This window comes from Phocoena phocoena, chromosome 1 (genome assembly GCF_963924675.1).
Source record: "Phocoena phocoena chromosome 1, mPhoPho1.1, whole genome shotgun sequence".
Taxonomy (NCBI): Eukaryota; Metazoa; Chordata; class Mammalia; order Artiodactyla; family Phocoenidae; genus Phocoena; species Phocoena phocoena.
In genome coordinates, this window is record NC_089219.1 from 18,247,042 (window position 1) to 18,265,160 (window position 18,119).

The 18,119-nt window shown below is 53.4% G+C and overlaps 1 protein-coding gene across 2 annotated transcripts; it reads right to left on the reverse strand.

Annotated features, from left to right (window-relative positions):
* Positions 1-775: 775 nt before the first annotated feature.
* On the reverse strand, positions 776-17,895 carry E2F2 (E2F transcription factor 2). Of its 2 annotated transcripts, XM_065887845.1 has the most exons (8): positions 17,644-17,895; positions 12,136-12,241; positions 10,316-10,535; positions 9,334-9,492; positions 7,709-7,823; positions 6,087-6,279; positions 4,046-4,051; positions 776-1,044 (listed from the first exon to the last, which is right to left on the reverse strand). In XM_065887845.1, exons 1-8 carry the CDS (start codon positions 17,893-17,895, stop codon positions 776-778), a joined length of 1,320 nt encoding a protein of 439 aa, XP_065743917.1. The 2 variants fall into 2 exon arrangements, with proteins under 2 accessions (XP_065743917.1, XP_065743925.1); XM_065887853.1 differs by lacking the exon at positions 4,046-4,051.
* Between the last annotated feature and the right edge of the window lie 224 nt (positions 17,896-18,119).

Sequence of the window (18,119 nt, forward strand, 5' to 3'; positions counted from 1 at the left end):
CTGTCCCTACCGCCCAGGTCCGCAGTGTAAAACAGCCCCTGTCCCAGCAAGAGGCAATAACGGAGGAAAGGTGCCCACAGCAGCGGACAGCTGCTTCCATGTTCGTGCCCCAGTTTCCCCGGGAGCTCTTCTGGGCTGACTCCCTGGAACCAGCTCTGGGACAGAGGAGACCAGGAATCCTGCAGCCCCCGCTCGAGAGAATCAGGAGGCTGAAGTGCAACTGGCATTCCAGCAGACTGGGTGGCCCCTGAGGCCCAGTCCCCCACTGCTGGGGGGAGTCAGGGAGTTGGCCTGGGCCCCTGCAAGCCCCGGCCTGCCCTTGGACCTGTCTGAGGAGACGTCTTCCTAGGAACTAGAACAACCTCCCTGCTAAAACTCAGGGAAGGCAAACAAACAATACTCAACCTGAAATAAATACAAAGGCATTAAGTGCTTCTTGATAAACTGAGGGTCCTAATTGCCCCTCTAAAGGCAATTGCGGGAACTCTCCTTGGACCTGGTCACCTCCCCTGTGGCCAGAAGACTGGCTGGGTCTTCCCAGGCCCAGTTTCCATGAAGAAGGACAGGACCCAACCCCTGACAGGCTCCTTCCCCGTATCCTCCACATTCCCCCGACAGCACTGGCCGGCAGGTGGTAGGTAGGAAAGGAAAAGGGGGGACCCCCATACCCTGAGGGCAGCACCTCGTGTCACATCCTGTGCAGGCAGAGGGCCTGTCAGTCTGCCTATGAGGAGGTAGAGACTGGAGGGGTTGCCGGGGCGCAGGCAGGGGCCGTTCAGTTAATCAGCAGGTCCCCAAGGTCATAGGTGTCGAAGAGGTCACTGATGCCCTCCCCGCCGTCCAGGCCCCACAGGTAGTCGTCCTGGTCCAACGGTGGGGAGAAGCTGATCAGAGGGGAGCTGCATGGCAGTGTCGGGGACAGGAACTGGTCCTCTGTCTGCTGCAGGAGTGGGTGTGGCAGCTCCAGCATGCTGTCGGTGGCCTCCAGGGGGACAAGGGACGGCGGGAGTGGTGGCAGGACCTGCTGGGACGTCAGCGCTGGTGCTGGAGACAAATCAACAAGGGTTATGCCTGATGCTGGTGCCCGAAAGCCTCTGGTCAGACCTCCGAGAACAAAAACAGCCTCTGGTCTCTCCTACCCTGGCTCACGCCTGACAGCACAGGACACCCTGCCCTTTCCCGCCCCAGCTCCAGCAGCCCCCCTCCTTCATCCACACTCTCTCCCCTCCCCTCTCCTGTCTCCACACCCACCCCCAGCTTCTGCAGTCACCCTACCCCCTTTCACCATCAAGGTCCTGGCCCCTGAAGTCACTCTGTCTTTTTCCTGCATCATCAATTCCTCTCACTCTCCTAGATCATTCCTGTCAACACACAGACATCCTCTAATAACTCTTATCTTTATTATGTTTTTTTGGCCTCACCATGCAGCATGTGGAAACTTAGTTCCCCGACCAGGGATCGAACCCACGTCCCTTGCATTGGAAGCGCGGAGCCTTAACCACTGGACCGCCAGGGAAGTCCCTAATAACTCTGCTCTTTAAAGAGCATCCTCCCCTGACCTCATGACTCTCTCCAATTACCAGCCCATTGTACTGCTCGCTTTCACAGTGAAGTTTCTTAAGAGCTACCCGTGCTCACTCCCTACTTCCCCACCACTATTCACGCTTCAACCCACTCCAACCTGGGGTCTGTCTGAACCAGTGCCCTCCATGTTGCTAAATCCAGGGGTCAGTTCTCTGGCCTCATCCCATGTGACATTCCAGCAGAATCTGATGCAGTCGTTCACACCCTTCTTCTTGAAACACCTTCACTTGGCTTCGGAGGTACTACATTCTCCTGGTTTTCTTCCTCTCTTCAACCTCTTTGGCTACTTCTTCCTGGTCTCCTTTCCTGGATCCTCCTCGTCTTCTCAACTTCTAAACCCTGAAGCCCAGGGGCTCCATCCTCCGATTCTTTCCTCTGGCTGCACTCCTCGCCAGGTGATCTCAGCTGGCCCCATGGCTTCAAATCCGTCTCCAGATCTACTGCCCCCAAGTGGATGCCTCTGGCACAGACCCCCACCCCCCACCCCCCCCAGCTCTGGGCTCCTGCTACATCTCTACTTGATGGCTACGCTAGGTCAGAACTCAGCACATCAAAACCAAACTCCCGGGCTTCCCCCAAACCTGAGTCTTCCCCCATTGTGTTTAATGAACCCCCGCCCACTCAGCTGCTTAGGCCAGAAGGCCCAAGAATCACCTGTAATCCTGCCATTTCCCCGCATCTGACCCAGCAGCAGGTTCGGTCACCTCCACAACCAAATCAACCCTCTAAGCTGCCCATGTCTCTTCAGTCCCGCTGCTGTGATCTGCGGCTCGCCCCTTCCTCTCACCCAGGTCCCTGCAGAAGCCTTCTCACCAGTCACCTTGCTTCGACTCTTGGCCCTTGCAGTCTGTGCTGTGACTTAAAAATGGCTTAGAGGGACTTCCCTGGTGGTCCAGTGGTTAAGACCCCACGCTTCCAATGCAGGGGGCGCGGGCTCGATCCCTGGTCGGGGAACTTAGATCCCAAATGCCAAGTGGCGTGGCCAAAAAAAAAAAATGGCTTAGAATAAAATCCAAGTTCCCGCCAGGATTGAGCAGGCCCGGCGTGACTTGGTCCCGGCCTTCCTTCCTGGTCCCTCTCCCACCTACCTCCCACAGCTCACGCTCACCTCTCCAGACACACCTGCCATCACCTACTCTTCAGCACACCAGCTCATTTCCATTTAGAGGTAAGGACGTGATTCTTTACGCAGGCATGTGGAGCAGGGTGCCAGAAATCCCCTGCCAAATACACCCTGATGCCCAGAATCTCACCATCTGGGTCGTTCCTTACCAGCCAAGCATTGCTTTGAAAATACAACCATGTCAGTGTGCCAGACCGGCTGATCAACCTCGAGCTAGCTGTGTAACTGTGGGCAAGTGACAACGTTCATAGGTCTCCGTTTCCTCACCCCTAAAACGGGGATGATGATTATACCTGCCTCCGGTTGTTGAGAGGCTTAAATGGTAAGTGCAGATAAAGAACAGCTGGTCTGCAGGCTGTCCTTAAAAATAGTTCCCATTTCCCAAGGGCTTAATCCGTCAGCTCTGATCTCAAGGAGAGGCCTGTTTCACCTCCTTGGACACGCCAGAAGCCCCAGGGGGAGGCACTGTTGTTATGTCTATTTACAGATGAGGAAACTGTAGCTCAAAGAAGCCAATTAAATGTAGTATTTGAATGAAAAAAAATCAAATGTTTGTTTAGCACATCGCAGAGGCCTGCATGTGTTAGAGTACGAGGCCTGGCTTGGGAGTGAGGAAGAGGCTGGGGGCTCAGTCCCTAGCCCCTCACCAGCTACAGGACCCGGCACCTCAGTTTTCCCAGTAGGAAAAATAAGGACCCACCACCCTGAGTTGTGGAAGCAGTAACTGAGCTATCATATGTGAGAGCCTTTACCTCAGGTCCGACCCCTCCCATCCATCCCTCCATCCATCCATCCATCCATCCTCTCTCTCTCCCTCTTTCTCTGTCTCACTGTTTATCACATCCAGAAGAGAACTGCTCTTTGTAACATCTGTGCCTCTACTGCACCCTGAATGGCTCATATTCACTTAAATATCTCCAAACCCACACATAATAGGTGTCCAGTTCACACAAACTTTTAAAAAGTCACATTCACGCTGTATCATCACCTGAAACGCACCCAATAATCACGAGGGAGTTTTATTTAGTGTCCCCCTTTTTGGAGACGTGGGAACAGAGGCTCGGAGGGGTTAAAGTGACTCCCCCACAGTCACCCCATCAAAGGAGGTGAGATGCAGACTCACACCCGAGTGTCCCAGCTTCAGCTCCTGTGCCCTCAGCCACATGTAGTTTTAAGTCAGAAAGTCACAGCCCGGAGAGATGTTCAATGACTCAGGTTCAGATTCGTCCCATTACAGATGAGGGAAACGAGGTCCCCAAACAAGAATGGTTCCCCTGGTGGCGCCAGAAGTAGGATGGGAACCTGGGTCCTAAGACTGTAGTGGCCTCCTCTTTGGACCAGGCCCTTGGTGCTTGTATCTCAGAATGACCCTGCTTAGGCCAGAACATGGAGCACGTGTGAGTGCATGTGTGTGTGTGTACACCTTCTGGAAAACTTCCTCCTGCTCCTTTCAGCAGGGACATCACTAAGAGACCACGTGGCAAGGGTGAAGAGAGGCAGCAAGGGCATGGGCCCTGGCACAGAGCTGACTTCTGGGCTGGCCCCTCCGCCTACTGTTCCGTAAGCCTCTATCTAGGCTTTTCGGGCCTCAGCCTCTTGACTTGTACAACTGAGGTAAAATCCTTGTCCTTGCTTATGAGGTAGGGTCCTCCACCTCTGCCCAAGGTCTCAGACGACAACTGAACGTTCTAACTCTGGAGAGCCGTGCACTTGTTGACAGTGGAGCGAGAAAGCAGAGCGTGGGAGGAGGAGGGAGAACAGGGTGGGGCACAGGTCTGGACTGGGAGATAGGCACTGGGAGGTTCCCGGAGGGACAGATGGTCGGTTCAGGGAGAGCCCTGGTCCTGGGACTGGGCTGGAACACAGGAGAGATGGCTAGAGAAGAACTAGGAGTCTGGGCTCTTGTCTGAGCTCTGCCACTAACTTGCTGTGTGACCTTAGGAAAGTCACTTGCCCTCTCTGGGCCTCAGTTTATTCATGTGTAAAATGAAGTGTTGAGTTAAATCAGGGGTCAACAAACTTCTGTAAAGGGCTAGATAGTATTTTAGGCTTTGCAGGACACATATGGTCTCTGTCACACTGTCACTTGCCCTACGCCGAACCCCCAACTCTTTAAAAATGTGAAAACCATTCTTAGGTCATGGGTCATATAAAAACAGGCCAGATTTGGCCTGCAGGCAATAGTTTTATTAACCCTTGAGTTAAAGTAATGGAATCCAATCTGGGTTCTGTGGACACCTGCCTCCACCACCACACACACAAAAAGCTTCTTCCACCAGACCAGTTCTAGCTCTGCATGTGTTTAAACACTAGGGTTCTATTTAGGGGAATTCTGCTGCTAAGAAAACAAAAGCGGAACACTGGCCTACATGTCCTCGAAGGATCCTGCCGATCTAACCTGATCTCAGTAAAGGGCATGGGGGAGGGGCCTTCATAGGCTCCCATTTCTACTCCTGTCCAACTCCCAGTCTCCCTGGGGAGACCTCGGGGAATCTCCCACCTCTTACTCCTTGGCAACGGCCTCATACTACTTCCTGCATAGACAGCTTTTAGCTCTACCACCCACCTCCCAGGCACCGTCCTTCCTTGATCTGTTCTGTGCCTCGTGGAGAGAGCCCTGGGCTAGAGTGTGGAGACCAAGGTTCAAGACACAGCTCTGCTGCCTCCCAGCTAGGAGGCCTTGGGCAGGTCACATCACCTCTGTTTCAGTTTATCTATCTCTAAACGGGGAACAATAAAACCTACCTCAAGAACCACTGTGAGGAGGAATGTGATAATGGATGTACCTGGTACACAGTCGTGGTTAAAACACCTTAGTTATTATCTCCTAAGAAAGTACTGAGCCTTCCTCAGAAAATCTATAATTTCCATTTACTATGGGCTATTGAGTGTTAGGAGCTCTGCCATTAGGAGCTGTTACAGAAGTAGCAGTACTAGTGGCGGTGGCCGTAATAATGATAATAATAGCTAACAGTTATTGCCAGGCACCGTTCTAAATGCTTTACCTATATTAACTCATTTAATGTTCACAAACTATGAAGTAGATACTATTAATTACTATGCCCAAATTACAGATGCGGAAATTAAGGCAAAGAAAGGTAAAGTAATTTGTCCAAGATCGTATAGCTGGTAAGTGGAAGAGGTGGGATTCAAACCCAGGCGCTCCTCTGCCCAGAGCAGCAACAGTCTCCCCACTGAGACAAGGAACGTGCATGTGCTTTATAAAGTGTAAAGGGCAATGCACACGTGTGTGGGAGAAGGACTGTATCCCCTGCTGCTGGGTAGAAGGTAGGTACCCAACAAATGTTGACAAGGAAGAGGGAAACTCTAAGGCTGGTCCCTCTTGGCATCCCTTGTCCCTCTGGACAGAGGGTCTCACCTGAGGATGCCGTGGATTCCGTGATTCCAGGGTTGATGCTACTGCTGGGCTGGGTGGGGTCAGGGCTGGGACTGAGGGCGGAGGTGGAGGGGAGGGGCTCCTTGGCAGGACTGTTGGGCTCCTGCACCTCTTCTGGGCAAAGGTAGACTTCGATGGGCCCCTGCGTGCTCTTCAGATATATCTGCAGGTTCTCCTGGAGAAGGAAGAGAAGCCAGGTCATGGCTCTGGGCAGCTGGACTTACTCATGGCTCAGTGGGTATGACGGACACATGAGGCTCCCACCGTCCATATGAGCATGCTTGGCTCCTGAGCTGGGTGCTGGGCCTGCCCCGTGTGGTCTGTGGTAGACATCTGCCTGGCCCCGAGACCCCCTTCTTTTAGGGAGAGTGCCTTGATTTTCCTTTGGGAAATCACTCCTCCCCCACTCTCAGGCCTGAGCTGGTATCATAAAAGCTATCTTTGCCACGGCAAGGGGAGAGCCCACCTGGGAATGGAGTCAGCACAGAAAATGGCAGAGTGAGATGGAGTGTGAGGCCACCTTTACAACACGGTTTGAGCCTCTGCATCCAGCCTTGCCTGCAATCCCCAAATCTCCCCCTGGACCTGTCACTTGGCTCCCCCCGGGTCCCCCTCACTTAAGCCAGTCAGACTTGGCTTTCTGTTATTTGTAACCAAGAGACTGACACTTGGCTTTCCTGCGCTTGCCTCCTGCCCACCTCGTACCCGCAGCTTGAGCCACAACCGGCAACGCACGTGCTGCTGCCGATCACATTCAGGTGTCCACGCCTGCGCCCAGGCAGTCCCTTTGCCTGCCCCTACGGGCCTCATATAGCTTAATGCTTTTCCACTAAACAGATTATTTCTGGAGCCCTTATCAGACTCTGGGCTGGGGGTACCACATGGGTGGAACACGGCTTTGTGGAGGTTACACTGTAACAGATGAAGCAGAACATAATTATGTAATCACCAATATATCCCGGCAAATGGAGGTTAAGTGCGATGGAAAAGAACACGTGGTTATGAAGTCTGGAGGTAATCAGGGAAGGCTTCTTGAGGAGGTGATGTTCAAGTTGCGACCTGTAGGATGAATAGCCGTAAACCAGGCAGAGAGAGGGAAGAGCACTTCGGCTGGAGGGAACAGCGTGTGAGAAGGTCTTGTACTGAGGTCGAGCTTAGTGTAGTGGGGAAACGGCAGGCAGTTCAGTGTGGCTGAAGTAGAGACAGAAGGGGGTCAGCATGCGAGAGGAGGTGGGTGAGGTCAGAGCACAGACAGCCTCATAGAGAGTGTAAGAATTTTGGTCTTTAAACTAGGTTAACATGGAAGGATTACTGTGAGTACTGACATTGCTGTGCGTGAGTGCACGTGTGCTTGCGCATGGGAACGCAGGGGCTGGTGGGATGCGGAGAGGAACCAGGAACAGAGATTTTCTCCGGCTGGTACCTAATGCCTGATGCCCTTTCCAGCTTCCGCCACTTCTGCCCCAGCTTGGAGACCGTCAGTCTTGCCATGGCCACCAGCATGGACCAGGGAAGCTTGGGACTAGGCAGTGCCAGGAACGGAACCTGCAGAGCTGTCTGGAATGTTCCTAACCCTGCTCTCCACTAAATGCTTCCCCTCTCACCTCGCTCCTGTCAGGCACTTCCAGTCTCGTCTGCGGAGGGGCCTTGACAGCGATCACCGTCTGCTCCTTAAAGCTGCCCACAGCACGGATGTCCTGGTAAGTCACGTAGGCCAGTGTAGGGGCAGGAGAGTCAAGAGAAGTGACTGTCTGGTCAAAATTAAAACTCCCGGCCTACCCGGAAGGGATCTAACCCACCTCTCAAAGACTCTGAACACCCCAAAACTGTAACCTGTTCTTTTAATCTCAGAAGCTACCTTGGACCCCTTTAGAAATGGGGGTCTGCATCATTAAAAAAAATGCTGCCTTATATCAGCTTTTTACATAAAGGCTTCATCTACCAAGCTAGATTTTTAGCTCTGAGAGGGCAGGAAGACATGTCTTATTTCTTTATATTTCTCACAATGCCTACTGTCCTTCCAGAAATACAAGGTCAGATCCAAATACCAATTAGATGGTCCAACCATTTGGAAAAAGTATATGTAAAGCCATTGCAAAGTCTATGCTCTTTGACCTCATTGTTTCAATCCTAGGAATCTAACCTAGGGAAATAAGTAAAAAACTTGGGAAAAGTTTCTATCTATAAAGATATTTGGGACTTCCCTGTTGGCACAGTGGTTAAGAATCCTTCTGCCAGTGCAGGGGACACGGGTTCGAGCCCTGGTCCGGGAAGATCCCACATGCTGCAGAGCAACTAAGCCCGTGCGCCACAACTACTGGAGCCCGCACACCCTAGAGCCCGAGTGCCGCAACTACTGAGCCCACGCACTCTAGGGCCCACGTGCCTCAACTACTGAGCCCATGTGCTGCAACTACTGAAGCCCGCGTGCTTAGAGCCCGTGCTCCGCAACAAGAGAAGCCACTGCAATGAGAAGCCAGGGCACAGCAACAAAGACCCAGCGCAGCCAAAAAATAAAAATAAATAAAGATATTCATCACAATGTCGCTTTATAAAACAGAAATCTAGCATTGATCTAAATGCCCATTCTAGGCCTTATCAACAAACCATAGTGATCTGAGTAGGACATTCTCAAACAATTTAAATATTCCCTGGCGGTCCAGTGGTTAGGACTCTGCACTTCCACTGCAGGAGGCACGGGTTCGATCCCTGGTCGGGGAAGTAAGATCCCGCAGCCGTGCGGTGTGGCAAAACAAAAACAAACAAACAAAAATATATATGATGTTAAACCATACGAAACTGCAATAGGAGCAATTTCATGTGGACCAACCAAATAGGAAGGACACGTAACAACATAAAAGCCACCTATGGCAGTACACTAAGTGGAGAAAAGCAGAATATAAAACGTTGTATACAGCAGGTACACACAGTATTTAAATAACACACACCCTGTGTATAGCTATGGAATGATGGCTGTGTTCGGGTGGCAGCTCTTTTTCCTTTTCTCCATTTTCCAGATTTACAGAAATGTACTTGTCTTATTTTTATAATGAGAAAGTAACTTCAAGAGACCCAAGAGGAAAAGCCACTGAGGAAGGAAGAAACAGATATGCCAGACCCCTAGGGTGGATCAGTCCCTGCAGGGAGGTACTGCATCAACTCTGGGTAGTTATAAGCATGCAACAGGCCCCCTGCTCCCGGACCCCTTCCTCCCAACCAAAGAGGATATCTCTTGTTGGCCTTGTCCTCCGTCAGGTGCTTGAAGTGCAGAGAGCAGCTCTGGATGAGCTGGTCCAAGGCCTGCTCCATGCTCATTAGCTCCTTCAGCTCCTGCCCCAGCTGCTGCTGCTTCCCAGGCCGGGTGGGGTCTTCAAACAGTCCTCTGCCTCTGGGGACAGAGCAGTCCCCCAGTGTCAGTCTCAGTCTACATCCAGGGACCCCAACCCCAGGGCTGCTGTGCAAAGCTGCACAGACGATGTGGGCAAAACTCCAGGAAGAGGCCATTCACATGGTCTATGATGGTGCCTCCTGGCTTGTACAAATCAGTGGTCCTGCCTAGCTCCCAGGGAGCTGCCAAGGATTGGAGCTTGATGTTTGGGGGTTGGGCTAGGGAAAAGAAACAAGTCAGGGCCTGACACCACTTTTGGGGGGCTTTCAACTCTACCCACCCTATGCCCCAGGCTCCCCCAAATGGCAGGGAGCTGGAGTGACCTCACTCCTGACTTCTCTGCCTGCGTTCTCTTAGAGTTCACGCCAGGGGTTGCAGGTCTGTTCTTTAAGACCTTATAGAAGTGAGGAACGAAGTCTGTAGTACTTATATCTCAGCTGGAAGGAGTCTGCGTTACTACGCGCAGATCCCAGAGGACTTCCCTAAGTTAGAAGAGGGCAATATTGGGACCCCTGACTGAAGAGGATCTGGGGTCCTCTTAGCCTTTACACGTCCTATAAATCATTCTCTGACCCTGCCATGCTTTCCTAATACTACTTCAGCATATACGCCTGCTCTTCCGTCCCCCTCTTAAATACATTGGCTCCACCCGCAGCGTGTAAGCTTATTGGACGTTGCCCTTCATTTCACCCGCCAGCACTTGTGCCCATTGGATGTCGCTCTCAGGCCCGCCCCCTACATTCACAACCTCAGGATATTGCCCCTGGCTCCACCCACAGCACGCGCACTCATTGGTGCCATCGGCCCCAGCCCAGGCACTCACACCCACTGGATGTTGTTCTTGGCCTTCTTGCGGATGAGCTGGATGCCCTCCAGCACATTGGTTATGTCGTAGATGCGCCGCTTCTGCACGTCCAGCACCTCAGCAGCCCAGTTAAGGTCCAGGACCCCATCCTCAGACTCGCTCAGGAGGTAAATGAATTTCTTGGTGAGCAGCCCCAGCGACGTGTCATAGCGAGTCTTCTCCCCAGGCGACTTGGGGGCTGACGAGGAAAGGCGCTCAGCCATTGCTCAGAGAGGGCCCCCTGGGGAACTTCCTCCATTGACCTGGACCCACTTTCCAGTTTACACCCTCCATGTAAGCACCCACTTTCCAGTTTGCAGAGCACTGGGAGGGAGGGGGTCATTCACCACCATTGTTCAAACAGGGAATCTGATAACTAGAGAGGCAAAGTGACTTGCTTAAGGTTTCACAATCGGGGGCAGCGTCGAGGCTGGAAACCAAATATTCTAACTCTTGGTTCACACCTTTCCACCAAAGCTCAGGGCAGCCATACCGCCACCACCACTAACAACAACAAATGCTTACTGTGTGTAGCTCACCGTTCTAAGCACTTTCCATGTACAACAGATTTAATCCTTACAGCACCCTATAAGTTTGGTGTATAACCATCCCCATTTTACAGGTGAGAATACTGAGGCACAGACAGATCAAGTAACTTGCTCAACTCACTCAGCTAGAAAGTGGCAAAGCTGGGACTTAAATCCAGGCAGTCTGGCTCCAGAGTCTCCCTTCCTAACCATTACCCTATCCTGCCAGTTATGTGAGGAATTTGGAATTAGGGTAGGGAAGGAATGACAAGAACATGTTTATAGACATGTTTTTTTCTTCCCTTCCAGTTTTATTGAGATATAATTGACATACAGCACTGACATAGAGACTTGCTCTTTCTTTCTATGTGCCATGCAATGATTATCTGAGAGGAATCAGTCCTATTATGTCACATGTGGCAGGTTCATGAAAAAGGTCCCTTTCTTAATGAGGTCAATGTCACAAGACCACATCTCAGCTGCAGCATCTTAAACCACAAGAAGACTTTTGCAATCCAGTGACTTGCAAGTCATATAGCAAGTTAATGGCTAAACTAGTTCTGGAAACTGAATTTTAGAGAGTCTCAGATTCCTCTAGAAGGGGACTTTAGAATCCCTTAATAGATAGACAGCAAGTATTTGGCACACAGACAGTGTTGTCAATTTTTGCATTCATGGCAGACATTACTAACCGATTAGTGCACTTGGGATCCTTCAATAAAGAGCTCTGGGCAGCCTCTACTAATCAGTTGGAGAGGAAACTTTCTTGCTATTCCCGATCTAGCTGCGCCTTGCTTTGCAGATGAGACAGCTAAGATTCACAGAAGAGGAGTGACCAGTCAGGTCAGAACAGAGTCCTGACCAGACCCTCAAGCTTACCACCCAATAACATACCTTCTTTATTAGGTCTCTGTCCCCCCAAATTAGAATTCCTCCCTAACGCAGTTGCTTAAACTCCCTCCCAAACCAGAATATTGACTGAAAATATCAAGAGGCAGAAACTGGGCTCTGGTCCTGACTCCACTGACTAGCAGTGTGACCTTGGGTAAGTCACTGAAACTCTGAGTCTCCAGCGGCCTCATCAGTGAAAGGGGGATAATCCACCTGCCTGGCAGGATCCAGTGAGAAGGCACAGGAAACTGCTGTGTAAACCAGAAAGTGCGCTACAAATATTAGCCCTGGTGATTTGGGCAGGGCTGCTGCCCTCTGCCCCTCCCCACCCCACCTCAGTCTCCTGAGCCTGCCCTTAGATAACCCAGCGGTGTGGCTTACTTTTGGGGCTGGGGAGGCCATCCACTCTAATGCACTTCCGCTTGGGAGTCCGGAATTCAGGGACCACAGGCTTCCCGATCCCCTCCAGGTCCAGCTTCCTTTTGGCCTTGGGGAGAGAGAGGGGAGAGAGGCAGAGTTTGAGAATCATTCGTCCTTTAGCTTCTCCCCGACTTGGGGCCAAAGCACTGAGGCCACCAGCAGCCACCGCCTGCCTCAATTTGCCACCAGTCCTGGGTGAAAAAAATCACTGTACCTGGTAAGGAAATATCAGTGACCTGAAAAATGAGCTTTCAGGGGAAGGAAGTCCTATTTCTGAGGGGCACACAACACTCCCATCTTCCGAGGCCCAGGCACTTGAGACTACCAAAGCCAGTCTGGGTTTTAATACAGGCTTCCTTAATAACTGGACCTGACACCCGCCTCTCTACCCCCCTCCCCCAGGATGATACAGGGAGGAAGGAGAGGGGAGGGCCTAAAGCACATCAGGCTGGGGAGAGCGTCCGCACCTCCACTGCAGAAGCAGCTGGCTCAGCCAGACTGGGTGCCCATCACAGGCTCACAGCTGGCCCTTATCAGGGTGGGGCTGGGCATCCGCCCAGGCCCAGGGGACTTCCTGGCTCAGTGCCACACCCCAGGGAGGTGTCCACATCGGGAAGCAGTGCAAACATCCCCCACCCCCCGTTTGGGCTCCAGCTCAAGGGCCCCAGGGCCTGAATAGACTCTATTTGCCATTCTTTCTTTGCTGAGAGGGGCAGACAATGAATCCTTCCCCTGTGTCTTAAGGACAAGCAGCTGAGGTCCCCCTGCTCCCCCTCCCTGTTCCCGCCAAGCTTGGGAAACACCTGCTGGGGAAATCAAACCACAGACCCATCTGCTCCTCTCCACCCCACTGCCACCCGGCCTCAATTACGCCCAGAAGCTGGGCTGGCCCGGAAGGGGCCTCTCTCCTTGTTAGGGCTGGGCAGAGGCAGGGCTGGGGCACTGGGGCACAGGTCAGAGACCCAGGCGTGAATCTCCCTGCTCCTTCACGGGCTCGCTGTGTGACTTGAGGAAATGCTCCACATCTAGGAGCCTCAGTTTCCTCCTCTGTAAAATGGGGTGGAAAATACCCACTGCCAGGGGCTGTTGTAAGGATTCAAGGAGATAACTTTTGTAAAGCGCTCAACCTGTGGCTCAGCATTCAGTAGGTGTTCAGGAAATGCGGAGTCCCTTCCCTAAAATCCAAACTCGGCCTCTTCCTAGACAAACTATTCTGGGGGTCACTGAGCTCATTTCCTTCTTCCCTTCCCCCAGTCACCCAGACACCCCTACCTTAGTTGGGACAGAGAGGTCTATTTTAACTTTTGACGGTGAGGTCATGCTCAGCAGGGCTGAGACTTCTAACCACTGCTGAGCACAGGTGGGCTGACACGTGTGGGAGGTAGTGATGGCTCTTCCTCCTGTCAGCTCCCTTCCCCCTTCTCATGCCTCCTTCAGGAAGTCTTCCTGGACTGATTTGAGGAGCCCTGCTCCTTGGTTGGAGGAGCCTGGATAAGAGGATCCTCCCCTCCACCTCCACCCAGACCCGGACATGATCCAAACACCACATCTCCCTGCTCGTTCCTCTTTAAGTCCTTCTGGAAAATATTCCTTTTCTAACTTCCCAGCCTGTGAGATGCTAGATTCTAGGGAAAGTGACCTGCTCTAGTCCCATCTTGTTTAGAGGAAAAGTCCTAATCATTCACTGAGACCTTCCACCTGCCCTAGACCAAGCCCCAATGTCCATCACCTCACTGAATCTTCCCAACGCCACGAATCCCAATTTTACAGCTGAAGCAACTGAGACCTGGTGAGCCCAGGACAAGGAGAGGAAGGGAAGTCAGGCTGAGTTCTACCTGAGGCAGAGGTGGCAGCCCAGAGTCTCCCCAGCCCCACTCACATTCACCTGATGGAAGCCAGCCCCTACTGTGTTCACAGAACACACCAGGAAGAACCTCACTACCTGCAGAGCAGGGAGGAGGGGAGGGCCTTGAACGGAGTACCTGCGCAGGGCCTATCACGTGCTCATCAGTCCTAACTCAGTACTGCACTCTCTCTCGGTGGATGAGAAATGAAGACTCATAGAGGTTAAGCCACGTGCCCAAGGCCACACAGACAAAGAGCAAAGCCAGAGTTTGAACCCAGATCTGTCTGACTCCAAAACCAGGTATCAGGCTGTTCAGCTCCATCCCATGCACGTTGCCCCAGAACTTGCTGAAATTTGAGCCGAGGCCTGGTTATGTCCACCGGCCCCCATCACTTTACTTCACACAGACACACACACTGGCCCCCTCCCTTTTCTTCCTCTCCTTCACCCTTATCCTGCACTGTCAGGGTCCCTAAGCAGCAAACTGTCCCCCAGCTGAGGACATCTCTCTGACACCTCTGAGCACTGCCCAGAGAAGAGTCAGCTCATCATGGATGGACCTGAGCCTGCAGAACGGAAGTGGCAGAGGACAAGCCCAGGAGGACAAGGACCAAGGAGAGGCTGAGCATAGGCCTTGGAGTCAGAGCTGCCTGGGTTCCCATCCAGGCTGGGTGAGCTGGGCAAGTCTGCTGACCTCTTGAGCTGTACCTGTAAAAGGGGGGTGCTCTACTCCTCCCTCCTGGAGGATTCAGTGAGGGGGCAGCAACGCGCTTGCTCACGCGGGGGAGCTGCGATCACTAATCCACCAGGGCCACTAGCGAGGGGGAGGTTCAGGGCTGAGCTGAAAAGCGTCAGGGATGTGCTGAGGGCAAAGGCCAGCTCGGCTCCAACCTGGCCCTCTTAGGCAGACCCTTTGGCTGTTTCTTAAAGGCCTGGTTAAGATTCAAGCCCACCGTGCCAACCCCGAGGGAGAAGAACGGAGCTCCTTCCTCAGGCAGCCCTAGAAGTGAGAGGGCCAGAGGCCCCAGACACCACCCCCTTGCAGGCAGCCAGGTGAGGTAACCGGGGCTCAGAGGGGAAGTGACTTGCCGGAAATCACACAGGGAGTGGAGCCAGGTCTCTCCTAAGCCCTAAGTTAGATGGTGGGGGTAGGAGCCAGTGGAAGGAGTTGAGAGCCTTGCTTCCAGATCCCCGCTCTGCCTCGTGGTGGCCTGGGAGGGACTCTCTGCCTTGCCTCCCTAAGCCTACATTTCCTCATCTGACCCACCTTGTATGGTCGTTCATTAAAATGTTCATTTTCTTCCCTGGTTGTCAGAGGAAATTTGGAAAAGACAGACAAATGAAAAGAAAAGGAGAACTCTGCAGAATCCCACCCTCTTCACAGGTTCCTGCAGGAATGACACAGAGTGAGGCCATGTGCCCGGCTGGGGCAGGAACATCCCACGCCTCCTCCAGAGGTGCCGGAAAGAGCTCTAGTCAGGGAGTGAGGAGACCTGGGTTCCCGCCTTCATTCTGCCGTTGATCTTGGTCACCGTCCCTGGGCAGTGCCTAAGGTCCCTTTAAACAGCAGCTCCCCAACAAATCCTGCTCACCCTGCACTTTGCAGCCTGGGCACAAAACAAGTGGCCACACCCAGGGTTGGGTTTGGAGCTGCTCCAGGTCACACCCTGTTAAAATGAGTAAGCAGGGGGCCAAGGCCTGCCCACCGGGTTTTGTGGCACAGGGAAGCCGGGGACTGACAGGAAAGGGGGCTCTGGGCCCCAGAGGCCTGTAGGGTGGTCTGATGCAAAGAGATGCTCTCACGTCTTGGCATAGGACTTGGACAAGTGACTTCATGTCTCTGCTCAGGTTCCTCATCTGTAAGATACCTCATCCCGGGCATCTTGGCATCTTGACCAAGATAAGGAATGTGAAGAGTGCCAAGCAGTGCCTGGCACATGAGAGGCATTCAGTAAAAGAGCCATTCTTGCTGTGATCACTGAGCCCCTCCGGGAGGGAGGTACAGACAGATGCACTCAGCTCCTCTGGGAGGGAAGCAGTTCAAAACCACAGCTGTTACTGAAACTCTGCCGGGTCTCCTGAAAGCAGCTGGCCAGAGGAGAGACTGGGCCCACCACTGAGCGCCCTCCCTGGGGGCACCCAGCTCCTAAATCAGGTGGTACTGGGGAAAGTCAAGGCTACAGAGAAGAGACTAATGATAACCTGCCTTGTGGGTCATATATTTCCCTATATGATCTTGGACAGGTCACATCCCCTCTCTGAGCCTCAGTTTCCCCCTGCAACATGGAGTTACTAAAACCATCTACTTCATAGGGTAGAAAACTATTTTAGACTGTAAAATGCTGAACTAAAGATAAGTAAAAACTCCCGGTTATCCTTGGCTGCTTGACTTGTAAAATAGGAATAGCACTCCTGCCGCCTTCCTCCTAGTTGGAAATAATGTACAGGAAGGGGTTCTGAAAGTTTAAAGCCTTGAGCATTGGCAAAGCGGGATTCCAGTAGCAGGGAGTGGGGCTCTCTGCCTGCAGCCAGCGGTGGCTGGAGGCCAAGCCTGCTGATTGACACAGGTCAGATCAGTGCCTCTAGGGCAGAGATGGTGGTCTTCTCCCTGTACTTGAACTTAACTCACCACTCACAACAAAGCCAACCTACAACATCCCCATCTCCCCTTCCTGGATCCTGCTTCCAAAACCCAGGACCTGGAAGAGACTTGAGATGAGTTAGTCCCACAGCTACCCCGTGCATGCACACATTTTCAAGACAAGGAAACTGACGCCCAGACCAGGGCCAAGACTTGTCCAAGGACACACAGCGAATTAGCGGCAATCAGGACCAGAAATCAGGCTCCCTAACTATCACCCCCATCTCCCAGGGCTCTTCTAACTCCACCCCACCCTATGGTTGTTTCGATTCTCACGGGCTCCAGGAATTCCACTCCCAAAAAACACACCCTGTGCCTGGTGCCACCACACTTTGGGCCCTCCCTGGCAACGGTCCTGCCGCTTTGAGAAAAGAACAGTCAATCTGAACAGGAACCTCAGAGGGCTGCCCCCACCTTGCACCTGCTACTGGCTGTCTGGGACAGAAGACTGGGCCTGGGGGAGGACCTAGGGAAGATAATTGGGAAAGAGTTGGCCGGATGAAAAATTAGGCGTCTCAGCCAAACTGGACCTGAGAGACCTCCCCCTATTTTAAAGCCCCCATGGTATCCCCAGGCTCAGTTCTGTGCTTGGACAATAGCAGGTGCCCAGTACTGGTTTCTGGGCCAAACAATGAATGAAAGAATGAATGAATGACAGCAAATTGACTCCGTAGACTTCCCCAAGGTCACAGGGTGCACCGGGTGTAGGGCGTTGGGTCTCCACACTCCTGATCCAGTGTTCATTCCATTCCACCCCAATGGATGAGGTTATTTCATCCCAAGTCTGAAAATGAAAGGCTCTTCTACTTAGATATTGGGGCAATGGGTTGTTCTGGAAGCTGAAAGCTCCCCTTCTCCCTCCCCAGACTCGACCTGCCTCACTCAGACAGCTCCCAGGCGTCCCTCCCGCCTGTCCCACCCCCGTAAAAGCAGAGAGGGAAGCGGTGCGGGGGCGGGGGGGGGGGGTGGTCCCCAGCATTACCGGCAGCCGGCCAGCAGGCACGCATCGCACAGCTTGGCCCTCCGGTCCGTGGGGGGTGGCGTCGAGGCAGGTGCCCGGCGCCGCAGCGGGAGGCACAGTCTGCGGGTACAGCTGGGTGTAGTAGGTGGTGGTGGCCGGGCAGAGCTGAGGGCTGCTGAGGCCGGGTGGCCACAGCTCCGTGGGGCTCATCGCGGGCAGCCCCTTGGGGGGTGGCCCCGCGGCCGGAGCCAGGGCCCGCGGCCCTCGCAGCATGGCGAGCGCAGCGCCCCCCTCCCCAGCCGAGCCTGGCGCGCCCGCCGGCACCTGCGGGCTTCGGAGCCCGCGGCGGCTCACACGGCCCGCGGCATGGCGCGGAGGCCGGGCAGGGCCGGACCCTCCCCTCCTGGCCCGCCGCCGAGCCGGGCAGTGCTTGGAGATCGCCGCTTGGAGATCGCCCCGCGCCGGCGGCGGCGGCGGGGGCGGCACGGCCAGGGGAT